Source organism: Mus musculus, chromosome 2 (genome assembly GCF_000001635.26).
Source record: "Mus musculus strain C57BL/6J chromosome 2, GRCm38.p6 C57BL/6J".
NCBI lineage: Eukaryota > Metazoa > Chordata > Mammalia > Rodentia > Muridae > Mus > Mus musculus.
Window position 1 is genome coordinate 61763688 of NC_000068.7, and position 21316 is coordinate 61785003.

The following is a 21316-nucleotide window of genomic DNA, read 5'->3' on the forward strand; positions in this document are numbered from 1 at the left end:
TTAAATAACATGTAGAAAAAGCTATGAAATTATAATACACAGTTGGGGTAGGGTTTTTTGTTGTTTTGTTTTGTTTTTTGTTTTTTACAGTATGTTTCTTCTTTTCTTATTTTACTCAGAGGAAAAAAGTTTTCTTTTTTCTAATATAGGGTGTCAGTGTTGAAGCAGTTGATCCAGTGTTCCAAGCCAAAATGTTGGATATGCTGAAACAAACAGGAAGGTGGGTTTTTGTTGTTGTTGTTGTTGTTGTTGTTGTTGTTGTTGTTGTTGTTTGGAAATGAACCTTAAAGTTAATAGTATTTATAAACATCATTACTAGGGGAGGAGTCAATATGGTTGATCTGCCTGTGTGATGCCCCTTGACAGCCTGAATTGAAGTCCACCAATCAGAAAACGGCCTTGTATTAAGAGTCTCAGCTGTCATGTCATAGGCTTGGGCTATTCTGTTTCTCTGTTTAACATCTAGAATTATGTTCTCTTCACTTGTAAACAACACACCTGTTATTTTCTGTGTATTTGAGAAGTGCAGCCGAATGTTGTTGTGAATAAATGTGTGTAGACATGAGTTTTAAAGACAGTAATCCAAGTGGTTTTTTTTCTCCTTCAAGCTAAGTCTCCCAATAGTTGTCATTCTCTTGCTCAGATTCTTCTACTGTGGAAAAAACTTCAAAATTAATGTTAGCAAAAGGCTCAGCAGCTGAGCAGAGCAGTGCAAATTGGTTTTTGACTGAGTTCCTAGTTCTACTGCTGGTTTAATTGATATTTAATCCTTTCACAACAGTTGATCCTGGTGTCCATTGTTAAAAAATGTGCTCGGTGCCTGGAAAACCCAGCTCCCAGAGCTAAGGAGTTAAAGAGTAGATATTTACTTGAATGCTGAAAGGGTAAAAACTGGCTCTGAGAAAGTGTGGTAACAAGGTGAAAAACTGAAAGCCTTATCTACCACTGCTAATGTGCGTGTCTTAATGATAGCCCTCCTTTGTCACACTTACTCATTTCCATGTTTGCTGGAGAATATGGTGTCCGGTTTCAGAGTTTCTAATGGTGCTTTTTCACACCTGTGTGCTTTCATCTTTTCTTAATTTATACCCTGTTAGTGTGTTGTTTCTCTCCTCTCATCATGCATTGCTGTGTTCTGAGTCTGAGTGCCCTTTGTTTCAGGCCCGAGATGGTTGTTGGTTGGTATCACAGTCACCCTGGCTTTGGCTGTTGGCTTTCTGGTGTGGATATCAACACTCAGCAGAGCTTTGAAGCCTTGTCGGAGAGAGCTGTGGCAGTGGTTGTGGATCCCATTCAGAGTGTAAAAGGAAAGGTAGAGTCAGTTCTAACTTCATTGCCGTCTACTGCCATTTTATACACATGCATGTAATAAAAATCTTTATTTGAAAGTGTTCTTAATTAAACACACACACACACACATGCACACACATACACACACACAGAGGAATGCTTTTTATTGAAATTATTCAAGGCCTTAAATGTTTGTCATAGTATTAGCAATTTTAAAAAATTACGTAGGGGTTTTACTTTTAATTTACAATCATGAATGAATGTTTATCCTTAATGTTTAAAATTTTCATAAATTTGAATGTTAAATCATACTGAAAGCTTCATACATTCTACTAATATCTAATAAATATATCTTTAAAATGTTATTTTTAAAGGGCTTTGTTTTTCAGACATTATGCAGGATATATTCTGGATATTCTAAATATTTTAGACAATGAAAACTTGTCCCAAAGACTTGGTAATCAACCATTCATGTATTTGGAGTGAGGACCCAGAAGAATGATTAAAAATGCTGACTGACTCTGAAAAGAGGTTAGCTTGCAGAGCACATTGGGTTATATTGTCCTTTGTTGAAATCTCTTTTGTTCTTGTTTAGTTCTCTCTCTCTCTTTTTGTTCGTTTTTTCGTTTTTTCTTTCCCCCTTTTTTATTTCTTTCTTTCTAGCCCCATATGCCATTTTCCTATTTCCTGCCTCATGACAGCAGGGTGCAGCTCTATTATCACCTTCACAGAGCTGTCTGCAAATGTGAGAGGCAATTCGATTTTGCTCAACCACAGGGAGAGTGGATTAGAAAAACTACAGAACATAGAGAAATTGGCTAGGTGGTTACTGCTTTAAAATACTGCTGAGGTGTCTTGTTTGAGCATGTACTTCCATTGTAGTGCAGAATAATTGTTAAAGTACAATCACAATACACTCACGGAATCCTTTTTATGCAGGTTTTATAAATAATTTTAAAAGCACTTAGAAATAAATATTAGCTTGATATCTCTCAGACCTGGAGTTTATAGTGGTGTGGATTACATTTATATCTATGCAGCAGCTGAAGCAAACTAAGTGAGATTGTTAAAACACAGATGCTTTGTGGTACAAATTTGAAATGGAATGTTTTCTGATACCATATTATTATGATGTATAAAAATTGAGGTCTTATTTAAAGCTTGATCCTGTGAGATGTAATGTAGCTTTTCAAAGGCAGAACTGTCCCCCCAAACAATAATAGTATCAACTGATATGCTAGGCAATTTAAGGAAACTTGAATGCTTTCTGGATCCCTGTGTTTCAATTTATTCACCCTTTATTTTACTAAGTAAATTGTTACTTATACAGATGAAGTTGAAAGTCCTCATTGCTTACCAGATTTAAAGTACAATGTAATTTTCTGATGTTTAAGGTATCTTTTCAGTAACATAATTTAATAATAATTATTGTCCTAGAAATAAAGAATTAAAACTTGTGAAGCTCCCACCACAGTAATTTGCAAGCATTATTTATGGCTTATCTCTGAAGTATAATTCTAGAGAGCAATTTTAGCTTCTAAACTTGCATTAAAGTATTGTGTAATATCGAATTCCCATTAGTTTTTATTAGTTGTAATTCATATGAAAATGATATTTGAAACTATATTCATAGCAAAGGACTTGACTATTTTGTAATTTAAAAAAATATGTAAAATTACTTTATAAAATCATATGTATTATTACTTAGCTTTATTAAGTCATAAAATATCATTGAATTTTTAAAATGTAATTATATACAGTCAGTGATCCCTACTGCCTGTTATACTCAAATTCATACAGTTATGTTACCTGTACTGTATGAACACGTCTTTGTCAGTATATAGTCCATCTGTATGGCATCCGAGTTTGGTTGTAATTTATTACTTTTTAATTGTCAAGAGTTTTTGACGCTACAAATCAACTAAATGCTAATAAATCCGTGAGATATTTTATTTAAATCATGAAATGCAACAATATAATTTATAAAAATAAAGAATTCCATGGTACTTTTCCTTGCTGGTATGTGATTTATCAAAACTGTCAAAATATTTAATAAATCTGTGATTAGATCAAGAGTTAAAATGACAGTCTATATGTAAATAACTAAAGTTGAAACTCTGTCATACTTCCAAAACCTCTTTCCTATATGATTTTTTTTTTATAAATTCCAATATTACCTATGTTTTTTTTTAACAATTTAGATAAGAATGGATTCTTTCTTCGTCATCTTAATTCATTTCCAGTAGGCTCAGTTTTCATTTAGGGTGACTTGAGTATGTTATAAACTGAGTAATAACCAGGTATTAAAGTAGTAACTATTTGGACTTAATCCTAGAGATAGGCACCACTACTGTTACTGTTGCTATTATTATTATTACTGGTAAAAATGAACAGAAATCCAACTCTATAAAATTATACAGCACTTAAGGTTTTTTATTTGCTCTTGAATACTATATTTTATAGGTCTTTTATAACCAGAGTAACTCAGGATTGGGATGTAAGCACTAGAGGTCATTGCACAGCCTTTTAAGTTCATGTGACAAGGCTATCACTCTCTTCAGTTTCCTGTAGCCTAAGTCAGGGGAGAGGACTTCAGTTTTTCTCTAATTTTAAACAGTAGTTCATATTATTTAAAGTAGGTGTTACATGTGAATTTTTTTCATGTGGTAGGAGTTATATTGACTTTAAAATGTTAGATAGACTTATTTCCTTGGACGTTGGTGACATCCCTAGCACCAACACCATAATAATATAATATGTATGGTAAAGAATCCATATTATGTGCTGAATTATATAGCACAAATACTTTTAAATGATAGAAGTGAAAACTCTTTGCCATTTAAATTATGGAGAGTAAACTCATAGAGATTACCAGTGAGCTCTTAATTTCAACTATTTAATGACAGTTTCAAGATTCTGCTTTAGTTTTCAGTTTATTTGTGAGGTACACATACCTAAATATTTTATACTCAGAACTTCAAATGGCACAGTGGTAACTTCTTGCCTAATTTGCCATGTAGTCACCTTGTATCAGGACTCGCTCCAGCACAGTAGCTTTTCAAGTTGATCCAACCTATAACACTGCTACACTTCTTTTTCATATGGGGTTACGTTGTGCAACATCTGAAAACTACTGTACAATGTGGTCTTAAACTTATTCTTTAAAAAATACTAGATGTAGAGAATTAGACTAGGTTGCTTTTAGTGAGTATGTAATGCTGTCTACTAACTCTAGCAGTCATAGTGCCTATTTTCTGTTGAAAACTTACAGAAACTAATGACCATGTAATCTAAACAGTGGCTGGGTTTTTCTGAAACATGTTCATTTAACCTGATAAGAAATCTTCAACAAGCTTTGAAATGGAATCTGATTGCTGATCAGAATCCCATATTTGCCAATATATAGTGAAGTCTACTTTGGTAGCATACCTGGTTAATGCGGAGTCAGATAGCAAGCCCTGAGAGGAGCAGGGTGAGCTGGGGCTCTGCTTACAGGCTGGACAGCGTCAGGAAAGAAGCCCTGCCCTGTGGGAAGAGGGTAGGAGAACACTGCACAAGGTGCTTCTGGGTAGTCGCATTCTTCCACAGATACAAGAATCATCAAACATGGAGCGCTGGGAAGAAATGCAAATATAGAAAAAAGTGAATTAGAAAATGAATATTTCTAAGGGCTATCCTGTTTTTATTTCCCACATATTTAGGAGTTGGAAAATGTAATTTTCACATGTTAATTTTAAAGTTATGGTAGTTTTACTTAAATAACAGCTCTATTTTCTTCTTATTAAAAATAATACATATAAATTATGTAAAGAGACATAATTAAATAGTGAAGACCTTAAACCAGTTACCTAATTTTTGGTGAGGCTTCATTTTATTATCTGTAAAACAGGAACTTTTGTATCCATTTTGTAATATTTTGAATATATTGCAATGATACAGACACTGATTATTAGAGTATGTATCACGTATTCATAGTGATATTGATGTATATATCTCTTAGTTGCTATGTAATAAGTGGTATTTTATTACTGTGGAAAGTAAAAACTAGCTTTTTAAAACAATATAAAATATTAACATCTCTGGAAATCTTAATAAAAATAAATCTGCGTTAACCCCTAATTTGTTCACACTTACCTTCTCATTTCAGAATTGGTTTTTAGTGGGTATATAACATTTGAAGGATATTTTCTCCAGGTATATTAATGAAGAGGAAAGGGAATATATTTTGCTGAAACTTTGGCCTATGGACTTGAACAGTTTGATGTTTTATATCACTTAGATATGAGAATACCTATCATTCTTGCAGGTATTCATATGCAAATTTATATAGGTGATATAATTATACATTTCCAACTAGGACTTTAATGGCAATTTTAGATAAAATACTGAAAGAATAAGTGTTATATAGAGGTAAAATTTATTTTAATCTAAAGCTGTATGTTAATGCACACTGAACTAATTAATGTTACTTTAGTACTGGCTATTTGTTTTCAGTGGTGTGATTATGTTTAAAAATAATTTGAATGCAGCATCTGTATTGATTAGGAAAAATGGAATTTAAGACAATGTCCCATTACCTATAAGAATATTCAGACATTTGGCTTACTGATGCTTTTACCTCCGTAATCATCTAATTATCTAGCCATTCCCCGTGCTGATGAGCACTGTGTACCGAGTATACACTGGATACAGAAAAGAGGAAGCTCTGCTCTCACTCTTAGTGTTAGTTTGTTAGCTTTGTGTGAGTAAACAGTGGGTTTAATTCGGAATCTTTCCCGTAGCATCATGTGTTAGTTTTTAAGAACAGATTAATTTGACATTAGCTCTTAAGGAGGTCTTTCTGAACCTAGGCCTTAGTTTTGAGAGGTTTAATGTGTTTCTATAATTTTCTAAAGAAAGTAGAATTGATTATAGCAAATTTCTTCAAAGACATCGGGTATTGTTAGACTATTATCAGGGAACATGTTTACAGCTATGTTTTACATTACAGCTGGACTTATTGTATAGTCTTTATTGTAAGTGAAGCTGTTCTGTGAAACTTCCAGTTTAGTCTGCCTCGAGATGTGATAAATGCATGGAAACTAAGCAGTAGTACAGAAGTGAGAATATATTGTTAAACCTAATGTGTGTTAATGCACACTGAACTTTTAAATCATGATTGATAGCTTTCTTTCTATATATAAAAAATAATCCACAAACAGACTTCCTTAGAGTTTCTCATTTTGTTATGTATTTGCTTTATGTCATTTTGAAGAGCTTTCTTGTTATACCATAACTACTGTTATGGAGTTGCTATTTGTTATTAAGTGAGCCATAAACCCTGCTTTTGTATAAGTAAAATTTAATGTTTTCTAGCTTTTGTGTTAATGCAGTTATTATATCACATAACTTGCTAATAACTAGTATACTGGTTTTAGCATCCACATAGGCACAAATCATAGTTCTACCTCTTACACATTATAGTATATCATTTACTTTGAGTTATATAAGTCTTAGTTTCTTTATTTATAAACTGATGCATTTTTGGTTATTATCATTTACAATTTACTTCTTGATAGTTGAAATGGTTTAGAAAGATAATTTCTACCTACTAATAATAGTCAAATATTAAAATTGTTATATATATAAAATTTAGTTGATTTTTTTTCATGCTAAATACATTTGCCATTTGAGTAATGCTAGTTTGAAGGACATAATTTGATTTTCTTTAAAAGATGATGGTATAATACAATGCATGTCCATAGATACCTTACTTGCCCATTGCTATGTTAACACCATTAAGCCTTAGTGCTTAGTAGCTAGGATTTTTTTCATCATTTACTTTATATGGGCCCATTAGTAGGAACATCACTTTTATTATCACAGTTTGATATTAGAACAGGATCTAAAATCACTTGTTCTTTTTGTGTAGGTGACTGTAGCTACCAGAAACAATTGGCACTCTTGAGTTGGTATCAGACCAGCAATAGGTGTTGGGCTCTTGAAGCTCATTAGAAGTCCCCTAAGGAGTTCAATACTAAGTGTGCTATTTGTCACCTGTGTGCTGAGAAACATCTATCATTCATGAATAAAGGTTCTAGACATCAGTCATTTTGTGTGTGTGTGTGTGTGTGTGTGTGTAAAACACAACAGAAAAGGGCCATGGATTTTTAAGAAAGGCAAACACTGAGGTGGTGCATTGGCTGGTTAGGTGGGAGAAAAGCGAAGGGGAGCTGTAATTTCCTGTTTTTGTTTTTGTTTTTTTTCATATATCAGGTGTCTCAGGATAGCAAATTTATAATTATGATTTGATTTTTTAGGGTAACGTTTTATAGTATTTACCCTCACAGTGATGCTCTTTGTTAACTGTGTCAGGTTGGGTGCTATACAGATCATAAACCAAAATGCGATTACATTGACAGACTTTTTTGGAGAAAATACCAGTAATGGATAAAGGCTTGAGAAATGTGGTTCTGAGTAGGGAGGGCCTGGCCACAGGTTTCTAGAGAGTAGTTGAATTACAGTTACTTTTTAAAGGTGTCTCTATTTTGGCAGAGATAGCTAAATTCTTGTTCCATGGTTGTGTTTAGTCATTGGCTGGGAGCAGCCCCAGGGTTTTATTGCCTGGTGTGACTGCCCAATGGATTAAAAGGTGCAGCAGCTGGAGTTTAGAAGTCAGCTGTGCTGTCCACAGCAGGTTCTATTAGAGAGAGAGAGAGAGATCTAAAGGGAACAGCTCTGTGACTACCACAGTTAACAAGAACTGTAATGACAAGCACACATGTATTATTTAATCTTATCACCAGCTCTGTGAAGTATCATTCATGAGCAAACAAAGAGATTGAGCCATTAAGTAACTTGTCTTAGGTCACTTGGATAGCAGGTAATAGACCTACAATTTTAACTTGGAGAGGAACTGAGTCACAGGTAGGCACTCAAATTCCATGCAAATACTAAAAAGTTGTGCTCAATTTCCTTCTATGATTTAAGTAAATTCTTTTCACAATGTTCTTTGAATCTAGAAATGTCTAATTACCTTTGCATTACTAGTTCCTAAAAATGGATTTGTTTTCATTAAGGGATATATGTTCAAAACTTGTGGGTTTACTCTTGAATTTTGATACATGTCTTCACTTGCCAGTAAAGTACATTATGCTAGATCTGCCCCATCCCTCTTCCGCCCAGTATATTGAATCTGTAGCTACAGTAAGCAATTCTCTGAGGATGAAGAAAGAAACTGTACATTCACATAGGAATTTCTTTTCCAGAGCTAAAATTGACATTTTATAAATAATTTCCGTGTTGCAAACTTGAGACCAAGAAATCACAGCAATTCAGTGATATGCATTTGGCATGACTCAGTTTTAGTTCTTAGTGCTTTTCATTGGAAATGGCATAAAAAGTAAGATATCTTTAAATTTTTTATGCTGTGGGCTTACAAGAGATGGAAAATGTTTTTATCTTATAGACACATGACAGTGCATAGCAGCAGAAGTAACGAAATGGTCACAAACCACCACAGTATTCCCCAGGTCACATTCATTCTTAATTTTTAAAGAATCTAGAAACAAACTAAGCAGTTGATAACCGGCCATTTCCAAGCAGCAGTGTTTGCTGTGACTCTACTGTTCTTCCCCGGCTTCTCATCTCATAGTGGTTGAGAGATGGAGTCTGTATGCCATTGGGTTTACTACATGCTTTTAAGTGTGGAACTTAGCTGTTAACTGCCTTTTCTTTTCTTTTTCTTTTTTAACTATTTAGCATTGCTTTTGGTCTTAATCTTTTCCTTCCTTCCTTCCTTCCTTTCTTCCTTCCTTCCTTCCTTCCTTCCTTCCTTCCTTCCTTCCTTCCTTCCTTTCTCCCTCCCTCCCTCCCTCCCTCCCTCCCTCCCTCCCTCCCTCCCTCCCTCCCTCCCTCCCTCCTATTTTTTGTTCTTATTAACTTATAGGTATTAGGGTGACCTATATAGCTATAAAAGATTCTAAATAGTTACATCTTCCTACCCCTTTGAGCTCAAGAAAATGTGTCATAAATGTTTTAACATCAGTTCTTCCTTTTGTTGTGTTTTTGAAACACTTCCATTGGTCATTGATTTCAATGTAAGTACAGTTGGCAATGCCCTTGGAAGCTACTATGAGAGGAGGAGGAAAATAACAGTAACCTCTGCTGGAAGCATATATGTAATAAAATACCTTTCCATTAAATTATATTGAATATTGCTTTAACAATAAAAGCTTCATTTGAATGTAAAAACCAGGGTTGTAGTTTGATGCTTTAGAAATGTAGTCTGCTAAATTGACCTAGAGAAATATGGAATAAAAAGTAGCATGTTGAATGAGCTCATATATATACTCAGAGAAGAAGTCAAGACTATGGACTAAACTGAATCTGAAAATAATTACAGCTTAAATCCTAAGCCAGATTCCTCATTAAACAGAAATGATAGGTCCTTGACCCTTGGGTGTGCTTCGAATAAACATGGAACTCAGTATTGTTTTCAAAACTATTTTGATTTTGTAAGCTGAGACAGATGTACAAGAAAGATGCAGTTTTTATTTTGTATTGGCAGCTTCCAAATATTTAGTATCTATTTCCAAGAGTTGCAATTAGTAAAGCAACCATGGTACTGAAGTCTGCACATCCCACAGCTAATTATATTTGCAAGGTCAGAGTGAATACATATTTTCAGAAAAATAAAGGGTTATATAAATATGTGTCTTCTACTTGGCTGTTATATCACAGTTTGTTGATCTGGAGTATAATGTGTACAATTCACAAATTTGTCTGATAACAGAAAGTGGTGTGTGATTGTGTTTATTTTACTAACCAGTATATTCACAGCAATCACTTCCAAATATCTCTCCAGTAAAGATGTGTTAATTACAAAACAGACAAGGTCTTCTATTATATTAAAGCTACTAACAAGAAGACAGCAGGAATCACACATGTAAATAGCATCATCAACCCCTATTTTAGTCCTCTGTTTTGATCTGTGAGTTGCGCATAGACCAAAGGTGCTATTAAAGACTGAGTGTATGAAATAGGCAGCATTATATGAACAAAATTTATTCAACAAGAAAACAGACCTTTAACATGAATTTAACAAGCCTGAGAAATTATAAACTATCATATGCTGCAGATTCATGCAGTGATAATAAACAAAAAAAGGAAAGTAAGAGGTTTCCCTAAGCTAGCCAAACTGCTAATGGTTTTGTTATAAGCTGTCTACTGTTGCGCTGACCTCTGAAAAGTCTCAAGGCACTTGTACCAGAAAAAAATTAACTGGTCAGGCTGGTAAATAGAGATCCAGTGGGTTTTAGGGCTCTGATAGAGACAGGAATTTTTTATTTTTCTTCCTTCAGCGTGGAGGTTATTGTTGCTATGAGGAGGTGATTTGGATGTAGTCTTTCTTTTTTCTTTGGGTTAAATTTTGAGCTTCACAAGACAAACTGGTTTCTTGTATACATATTTCAAAGTAAGCCATTAAAAAAAAGCAGAGTGCTTTAAGAATGCATTGTTGTTTCTTCTTCCCCCTCCAGTGCCTTAATTCTTGGAGATTCTTTGTTTAGTATGTTGCATTTTGATTTATGTTCCTAACAATGAGTGACCACTTGCTGTCATTCTGTTGCATCATTCTGTAAATACACAAACATGGAGAAACACCCTGAGCTTAAACACACCTCCAACTTCTCACTAGGGCTTTTTCTTGAATCTTACTGTGGCATAATTAACACCTTCTTCACCCATTGCTCATTAGTGTACTGGACATTAATGAGTCTATTTTGATAGGTTGTCCTAAAGGAAAAATCTACTTATTCTCACAGCAGAGAAGGCAATTATAAAATTGTACAGAAATTAAAATGTAGAATATATTGCCATATTTACTTTTTATTGCATGTTAAATCTAATTTTGGTCTGCAGGTTTTTGAACATGTTAGTTTCCTTAAGACAGTTGCTATAGTGATAGAAGAAAATTCCTTTAATTTTAGTGTAATCATTTCTATTGCTGCTCAGGAACTATCAATCTGAGCAAGTCATTTCATCTGGGTCATAATTTACTAGTTGAACAACATATTAAATTCTTAAAGCTTTGTTGTAAACTACTCTTTTTTTTTTTTCCTATTTTCTTTTAGGGTTAAAAAAATAGGTCATGGTATCCACTTAACTGTGACCCAGTTGGCATTTTCATCTTCTTTTATGATGCTTACACTATCCTATAGAAATGACAATTTTTCCATGAGAATTGCTGTGTAGTGTTTTATTTGAAGACAGCTGGCATAAAAATGTATGTAAGCATTCCATTGGGGTCTAATAGGACATTTTCACAATTTACAAATTTTTTCCTGGATATGATTTTCACTGAACTCCAAGGAAGGAATCATAAAGGAGTTGACTAAAACAATGATATGCTGTTCTATATTTACAGTTAGTAGTTAAAAGCAGTTGTTTGGAGTTCTGATTAAACACCTGGCTTTGGAGCAAAAGAAATTTTGGAAAAAGTTCAGACCACAGAATTAAAAGCAACATCAAAACTTGACTATTATTGTTATTAGGACAACAGGATTGTACAGAGACCTTAGACTATCTTGTAATGCTTTGTGTAATTTTGTTTGCTATAACTATTATCTTTAGACTCTTCTAAGAGTATAAATAACACTTCTTTGAGGCAGGGTCTCACATGTTATCTCTGGCTGGCCTCAAACTCACAGAGATCTGCCTGTGCCTGCCTCCTTAGGAACGCTGAGATTAAAGGTATGGATGTTGGGATTGTACACATGCACCACTAGGCTGGGCTCAAAAGCCCTTCAGATAGATTTTTAGACTTGATTATATTTTAGTTAGCTTAAGTTGAAAATAATAGCTTTTAATATTTTAGTGTATTAACACAACAGTTGTATAACTGAAAACAAATCCCGATAGCAGTATTTTTGAAAACACTGATAGTCTTAGTTGTTTAATACAATAAGATTCTGGAAAATAGCTGATTCTCATTAGTCTCTTTATATGAAAGAGCTAAATAACATGATATGGATTATGAAGGAATTTGAATCTTTAATAGAGAAAAAGAATTTTGTTCTATGAACTTGTAACCTATTATTTCCGATTTAAGAGGATGAGTGACCTTGGTTTTCTTTTATTGTACCTCCTATCCTTGACAGTGGCTTGGATATTTAAAGCCATCAGACAAGGTATAACGTATTTCAGAGTCAGAAGAAGCAAAGAGTATCTGACTAGTAGAGAATACATGGGCAAGTGACGTGCTGGCTGCAATTTTGTTGTCATTTCAAGTACAGTGATGGCATAACTGATGTGACAGGACTGGGTCTTCACTGCAGTCCCTTAGCTTGTGCTCACTTTCAGTTTTAGTTTCCCCGTCACTCAATTTTGACTAGGAAAACTTTAGGTAACAAATAAACACAGCAATGAAGGTTATTTTCTGTATGCTTAGTAATGACATATTTTTAATAATAAAGATGCTAAGTTAATATTTTGCTGCTTCATGAAAATCGCAATAATTGGTGTCACCTTACATTACAAGATAGAGGGTGGTATACTGATGGCACTATCAGCAGGAGGCTCTTTTTATTAATATTATAATTAAATGATTTTCTGGAAATAGGCCAGAAACAGATGCAAGTTGATCTTGCCTTGTCCACTGTTGCTTGGCACCATCACTTGTTTTATAAAGGAACTGACTCGACACCTTGTTTTACAGGTTGTTATTGATGCCTTCAGACTGATCAATGCTAATATGATGGTCTTAGGACATGAACCAAGACAAACGACTTCAAATCTGGGCCACTTAAACAAGCCATCTATCCAGGTAATGATGATATTTGATAATGTGTTAAAAGTCTGTTTTGTTATTTAAATGTGCTGTCATCATTTTAAGATCTAACTCTGAGTCATTTTAATTTTCTTAAAAGCAGTCTTTTTTTTTTTTCTTACTGTTTTAAAAGAAAACACAAGCTCCTTTGAGGCTGTAGGTTTGAACCAAGCCTATGCAACAGAACAAAACTCATATGTGTGTATGTATGAATATATGTGTGTGTGTGTGTGTGCATATATATATATATATATATGTGTGTGTGTGTGTGTGTGTGTGTGTGTGTGTGTGTGTGTGTGTGTGTGTATGTATATATATATCAAGAAAAGATGGAAATACTGTTGCAGAGAGTTAAATTAGCCTCATATGAGACAATTTTTAGTAGAGTTGTAAATTTTTTATCATGGTAGTATAAGAGAGCTTCTCTTGATCATATCTTCTGTGTGTTAGCATCTATGAGGATCAATAAAAGTTTCGGGTGGGAGCAGTTAGCTAACCTAGATTGGATTCTTAACAGTCTTCAATAAAAAGTAAGGTGGAAAAAGATAAGAAGTAAGGTGGAAAAAGCAGTGTATTTTAAGAGGACACAAGAAACAGCTCTTAGGTAGTATTTAATTCTTTCTACCTTTTTTGTTTTATCCCCACCTTTGGTTAAAATTCTCTAAAACACATATAAGTATTATTTTTGATGGGTTTATATTTTGTTTATCTAGTGATATCAACTGCTGTTACTGTGGTTCTTTGGTATTCAGACACTTAATACCCCTTTGAGTGATAGTGTTTTCTTTGTTCCATTCACGTGCCTCATTGTTTCAATACAAGTCTTTATTGTATGTAGGAAATTATGTTAAATGTGTTTTTAAGTGCACAGTCTGTGTGTCTATGTAGGTAATTATTTCTCTAAAGATTAATTAATCGGACAAAAATACCATGTTTGATTAAATAGGACACCCAGGACAAAGACATTATAGTAGCTACTGCTATTCCCCTTCTGAAACGTTGTTTTGCCTTAAGGTCTTTGTCTTTGGGGAATTGTGGCATTAATAGTTCACCGTGGTCCAGCCTTGATAACTTTGTAATGTTAGGCAGTTTTGCTGTTAGCATTCATTCTAGTTCTTCATCAGAGTGAAATGTTTGTCTTAAAGAAATGAAGAATGTTTCTTTTGAAATAAATTTTTTTTTAACAAGGTAGGGCGAAACTATGGAGAATAATGAGTATGAAATAAGCTACCAGAGCTTTGATTGGGCACAGACAAGCCCATACTTGCATGTTCCAAGAGAATATATTATTGGGTCTGTTTAGCCCGTGATAATGACCTTTCTCATACACCCCCATAGCATCATCCTGCTTCATTATTTTCTACAAAAGGTTAAATAGCATCTCACAATCTAGAATCATTGTGATTACTACTACATGGTATATTTCTGCCAGAAGTTTTTACTAATTGCAAGTCAGCAGCCACCTGTTGCATATTTCCTTTTTTAAATTAAAACACTCCCTTTTAACTTAAGACAAAATCGATATTGAAATCTGTTTCTTCTGCACTAATCCACTTGGTAGTGTTTAAGCCTACCTTCTATCTTTAATTAAAAATGGACCCTTTGAAACAGCTTTCCAGCCTAAGTTAAATGACTTTTATACAAAGGCTAAGGTGGCATTGTTTTTCCTATTATTTTAAGTTTGTCTTGTCTCCCAATTAGAATCTATAAATATGTTTATTTCATAGTTTCTGCAGTGTTCATTGGAATGACATCCATCAGGGTACTTTACAATTTTAAGACAATTTCAACACTAAAGTTTACAAATGGGATCAAGCCAAAAAGAAACACACCTTAAAACACTTAAATTTTGTAAAACAGCCTAGATAGCAAGTCCATAATAGAATTTGAAGGTATGTCGATTTTTTAAAGTTGTTGATTAGAAACCTTTCAGAAATACCACCTTTTATTTTGAAGGAAAGTTGGTTGGTGTTAAGAGGGAACTTGTTCCCAAGACAGTGTAGAAGTAAGTGGTAGAAATCTGACCACAGGCATTAGCATACATTCTGGAAGTCATTGGTGATTTTCTAGCACTGCTTTTTCTGTTATACTTAATGACAGACGAGAGTGTTATGATCACATTGTAAACTATTTAGCAGTCACAGGAAAGTTTAAATGGAATATATAAGTTCTCCATTTAATAAGTACATGTTTTAGAACTTGTACTTAGATATTTAGTCCAACACATTGGATTTGTAGCACAATAATGGGACTTTCCCTCCTTGTTTTCTTTATCCTTATTGGCACATGCCTATAATCCCAGCACACAGGAGGCACAGGTAGATCTCCATGAGTTCCAGTCCAGCCTGGTCTACAAAGTGAGTTCTAGGACAGCCAGGGCTATACAGAGAAACCGTATCTCAAAAAACAAACAAACAAACAAAAAACAAAACAAAACCCAAACCAAAAACTTTGCAGTAAAACAGAATATTTAAAATATAGTATTTTATGTGATTTTTTTATGCATTTTATGTGTGAGTGTTTTGCCTGCGTGTGTCCGTGTGTGTGTGTGTGTGTGTGTGTGTGTGTGTGTGTGTGTGTGTGTGTGTATCATGTGTGTGTTTGATACCTGCGGTAGTTGGAAGCAGGAATCAGATTCTTTAGAACTAGCGTTTTGCATGGTTGCAAGCCTGCAGGCAAGTGCTAGGAGTTGAGCCAGGTCCTTTACAAAAGCAACAAGTTCTTTTAACCTCCGAGTCACTTCTCCAGCCCAAGAAAATACTATTTCTCATTGTTCATGGCAATATTGAAGAAGTTAACAATTAGTTCTATTTTCACTCTTAGAGAAACTACTATTTTCAATATAATTCCTAAAACAGTGCTACTTGCTTCTGGTATAATACACAAAACTATATTATTTTATACCTGGAACATTTGACCATCAGTGTTTATAAATGGCAGTATTTATTTTAGTGATTAATTTTTTTAAGTACTACATTAAAAACTTGTTGGTTTTTTGATATTTCAACTCCTTAAAAGTCACACTTAATTTTGAAATTGTTATCCTGTGTACATTTAGTAAACATTGGTACTCAATACGTGCACCAGGCTTTGAATCTCCCAAGTGTAGCACTGAGCATGCTTGCATTGTGCAACAGAGTTAAAAGTATTGAAAACATTATTTTCAATAATTATAAGATGCAGAGTTGGAAAACAGCAGCAGTGAGACAGTCATAGGCGTGTTCTAGATGAGGCAGCTGAATCCAGAAAACTGAGCTGTTTAAATTATTCTTGACATGTGCAAGACCTGGTAGACCTTTTCATTCTTTTAGATTATAGTTGGAAATTTCATACAATTTTGGCATGATTCATATGTTGCCTGTGCGATACTTTGGTTTGTTTTGAGACAGAGATTCACTGTGTCCAGGTTGACCTCCACGTAGTACAGGCTGGCCTTAAACCCAGAATTCTGCTTTAACCCCCTGAGTGCTGTGATTACAAATATGTGCTATAATGCCCAGCAAACTGACTTATAAAACCCCTGATAAATCCATAGCAGATAGTGTATGGAAATTTAACCACACATAGACTGGACCTATATCCATGATTTTCAACCTTGGGGTCTCTATCCCTTTGGGGGTCAAATGACCCTTTCACTGAGGTCACCTAAGACCCATCAGGAAAAAAAATTCTGTTATGATTCAAAACAGTAGCAAAATTAGTTATGAATCAGCAACAGAAATAATTTTATGGTTGTGGGAAGGGGGTTCACCACAACATGAGGAACTGTATGTATTAAAGGGTCCTGGGAAGGTTGACAAACATTGATGTTTGAGGTCCTCCTGTGTAAAGTCAGAAAGCTTCCGGTCAGTTTGTTTCAGTAGGTAAGTAAGGTTGTAAGACTGACTACTGTTTTATCAAGTACTTCCTAATCTTTCGTGGTGCTTGTTTTAAGTTTTATTACATTTATCAGAGTAGTATAATTGAAAACCAAATAGTGCCACCAAACACTAGGTTGTTTGTTTCATTGGTACTGGTGATTACTGTTTGAAATGAAGGCCTGTCTGTGGATTCAGTGACTGGCCCCTGGCTTTTTTGGGTGTAACCATTGTTAATTTTTCCACCATGCAGTGTTTAGAACAGTTAGTGTATTGCACAAAGATTGTGGTTACAACTAATTTTTCACTCACCAGCCAGGCTGTGTCTTGCTTTGAGAAATGTTCAGACTTAACTAAATCTCCAACTATAAGATAAACCTCCTACTGTGTGCAAGGGTAAGTTCAGGTTTAGGGAGTCTGTGAACAGTTCCATTTTCTGATTGCTATGGTACAGCATTTATAGTAAGAGCTGATTTACTACATCTGGTAATTTTTGAAATAGATAAGGGTTTAATAGATTCTCTTAGTGACTAAATTTCATACACCATCCACTTGAAATCAACTTTGTATTTCTACATGAGATCAATTGCTTTCTATTAGCTTTATAGGTTACATTTATAGAACATATTAATAATGTGACAACTGATTATCTTAGGAAATACCAAGTGATTTGATATTTAATTTTTATATTTCCAATGTTCTTTGTTACTCCTCTGTCATATGCACATAGAGCGAACCTACTAGATGGTTGGTTGTGTTAGAGTGCGTGGGGTGTAAAGCATAGCCAGGCAGTCTCTGGGCATTCACCTCTCCACCTTTTCTTAGCAATGTTAAGATTTAGACTGTAAAACCCGAGTTAGAAAGTGGTGGGTATTTGGTTAGCTCTATCTTTATTTCCCTGAACCAAATCATTTTGTGTTTTTTTTTAACATTTGTTTTAAAAAATTATAAATTGCTGGGCGTGGTGGTGCATGCCTTTAATCATAGCACTCGGGAGGCAGAGGCAGACGAATTTCTGAGTTCCAGGACAGCCTGGTCTACAAAGTGAGTTCCAGGACAGCCAGGGCTATACAGAGAAAACCTATCTCGAAAAAAAAATTGTAAATTATAATTCTATGCCTTTGTGTCTTAGGAGACTAGTAGTGGATATGATAGACACACACACACACACATATATATATATCTCATAATACCATTGTGAACTTAAGTTGCTAGTGTTAGATACTTAAGCAGTATGTAACATAGTTACTTTTCCTTTCACTTTTTTTCTTAAAAATAATTCTTTTCTCCTCCAGTGTGTTCCGCTCACTGTTCCTCCTCCTCCTCCATCTGCTTTTCAATCATTCATACCTCCCCATCCACCTAATTCCAAGCCTCTTAAGAAAACAGGCAAAAACCAGATCAATGAAAACATAGAAAAGAAAAAACACTACACACACACACAACTATAATATACAAGGAAAAGACCAGTAAAAAAAGAAAAGTGTTCAAACAAAGCAATTTGAGGCAAAAATACCATTGGATTAGGTTAATATTGGTTATCTGCTGCTGGGTACCAGGCCTGCACTTATTTATGTGTCATTTGTGAGCCTCCATTAGAGAGAAATACTTTAACTTTTGCACGTGGTTGTCAGTTGGAGAGAACGTCTTGGTATGGATGGGAGCTGATGCACACTTCCCACCCTCAGCACTGGGACCCTGGCTGTCCTGGACCACTGCAGGCCTTGTGATTGCTGCTACAGTCTTGGAGTTCATACATGTGTTGATTGTTGTGTCTTCCTTGGTATCATCTGTCCCCTCGGGTGGAGTGTGATAAAGACATTGTTTAGGTTAAGTGCTCCAGAGTCCCTACTTTCTGCACATTGCAGTTTTATGGATCTCTGTGTTTATCTCCCATCTACTGCAAGAGCTTGAAGCCTCTTAGGATAGCTGAGACATGCATATATGGATATAGCAGAGTGTAGTTAGGAGTCATTTTATTGTACATTCCTTCACAGAGCAATAGCCTTGGTTTCCCCTGTAGTCCCCACCCCCTTTAAATTGCTTAGGTTTTTGTTGTGATTTATCTATCTTGGAGGTTGTTGTGTCCAATGAAAATAAATTCTGATAGGTGAGATGATGATTTCTTGTCACTGAAGAACATCAGTGGATGTTCACATGGAAACGGTAAAGACCAAGCTTCTGGGTCTGGGCAGGGCTCAGTTGATAAGTGTCTGTTGCACAGACATGAGGGCAGGACAGTGTGTATGTGTTACCCTGGGAGAAGGGCCCAGAAGCTCATTGGTCAGCCAATGAGCTGAATCAGTCAGTTCTGTGACTAGGCCTTAATGTAAAAATGAAGGTGAACAGCAATTTAGGAAGACTCCTAAAGTTGACCAGAAAGGACAGACAAATACAGTGAACATACGCATGGACCTATCCACCTTCCTCATTGCTAGTTTGGAGACTTGCCTGGACACAACTAGTGAACATTGAATTAACAAGAAGGGAAACCCAGATTAATGTGGATGAAGAAACATGCGTACTGTTGACTTGTTTTATATTTTTGCGTACTCTTGAGTTTTAAATTTTTCTTCTGAAAAAGCTCATTGCCCTCTAAACACCATAAAATTAGAAAATAGTTGTGAGTAGTTAGTGTGACTCAGGCTTCATGGCTGTGGAAAGTTTTCAGTGTGTAAAGTACCTATAGTGCTTTAAACTTCATCCTCAAGCCTGCAGTGAGAGCAATGGTCATTTATAATAAGATCTCTTCTAGTTTTATTTAAAAATTTACTACATTTTATTTATTTTGTTGGGAGGGGATTTGCAGGAGTCAGTTTTATTCTTCTACCATGTGGGACCAAGGGATTGAACTCAGGTCTCAGGCTTGGTAGCAAGGGCCTTTATCAACGAGTCCTTCTTACTGGCCCCAAAATGCCCTTTAAGATCATGGCAGAAAAGCTGGGCATGGTGACCACACAACACAACACAACAATCTCAGGACCCTGAGACAGAGGTGGGGGGAATCTCTGTGAGTTCACAAGCAGCCTAATGTACATAGTGAGTTCTAAAACAGATCGGGCTCCATAGTCAAACCTTGCTAAATAAATAATACATAGATACATACATAAGAGGTGGGTGTATCATGCATAAGATATAGCAACAGTTTGATTAAATGAAACATTAATTTATCATTTTAAAATTTGTTTTTAGGCATTAATTCACGGACTAAACAGACATTATTACTCCATCACTATTAATTACCGGAAAAATGAACTGGAACAGAAGGTGGGTGTATGAAAAATCTTTTCCTTTTTCTTCTATGTCTGTGATGTATTTTATGCCTCTGGGTATATTTCTGTACCGCTTGCCTGCCTGTTGCCCTTGGGGTCAGAAGAGGCTGTTGGATCCTCAGGAATGGTGGAACAATAGCATCGAGCAGGCTGCACTGTGAGGTTTGTTTTGTTTTCACATGTCATAATGTATTCAATTATCAAAAGAAAAAATTAACTTTCTTCCAGTGGTAGTACTTAGTTGAAGGCAAATTCTAGAGTATGACTTTTGAAGAGAAGTTTATCAAGTTAAACTCTTGGCTGGAGAGATGGCTCATTGGTGCTGCTCTAAGAGGACCCTGGTTTGGTTCCCAGCAACCATGTCAGACTGCTCACAACTGCTCTTAACTCTAGCTCCAGAGAGCTGATGCCCTCTGTTGGCTTCTCCACACTCATGCTCATGCTTACACATAGATAAAGTTTGAAAAAGTAAGTCACATGAGAAATTACTAGGGGACATTTAGAGAAACACAGAAGTGCAGCAGAATACAAACTCAGTTGCATAGAGGACTCAGCAGGTCCAGATAACTCCTCTTCCTTCTGGGCATGAGAGCAGGAGTTGAGTGTGTTGGAGCCAAGTGGCAGAAGGCTGGGACTAACTCCCTAAAGTTTTTCTCTGACCTTCACCTGCATGCTGTAACACATATGCCCACCCAAAAAACAAACAATGTAGTAAGAGAAAATGGCAAATGTCTAAGGCAGATGAGGTGTCATAGCCTTTGAGATGCTGAACCAAATCAGGAAGTTTGTGAGTTTGAAGTCAAACTGGGCAACATAATGTGACTCCCCTCTCCCCAAAGTACACGTGTGTGTGCTCATAAGCCCCTCCTTTAAATTTCTGAATGTGTACTTGTCTGGTTATTTATATTGTTAACTATATCCCAGCCCCAGTGTATTGATGTGTTTGAAACTAGACATGTCTGTGAGGTTTTTTTTGTAGATTTGTTTTTTCAACCCTGTCAGTAAGTTGTGAGTATTAAGTTTTTATAGCAAACCTGTGTGTAATTTGAGAGTTCAATGCATCCTTTGATTCATTATGTGTATGTGTATGT

At 35.3% G+C, this 21316-nt stretch overlaps 1 protein-coding gene across 1 annotated transcript in view; it reads left to right on the forward strand.

The window, feature by feature from the left end:
• The window catches only part of Psmd14 (proteasome (prosome, macropain) 26S subunit, non-ATPase, 14), an 88683-nt gene that overhangs the window by 51994 nt on the left and 15373 nt on the right, over positions 1-21316 (forward strand). Inside the window, exons 6-9 of the mRNA NM_021526.2 lie at positions 150-220; positions 1162-1312; positions 12986-13093; positions 20146-20220. Coding sequence (NP_067501.2) covers positions 150-220; positions 1162-1312; positions 12986-13093; positions 20146-20220 — 405 coding nt within the window. The remainder of the gene's footprint in view (positions 1-149; positions 221-1161; positions 1313-12985; positions 13094-20145; positions 20221-21316) is intronic.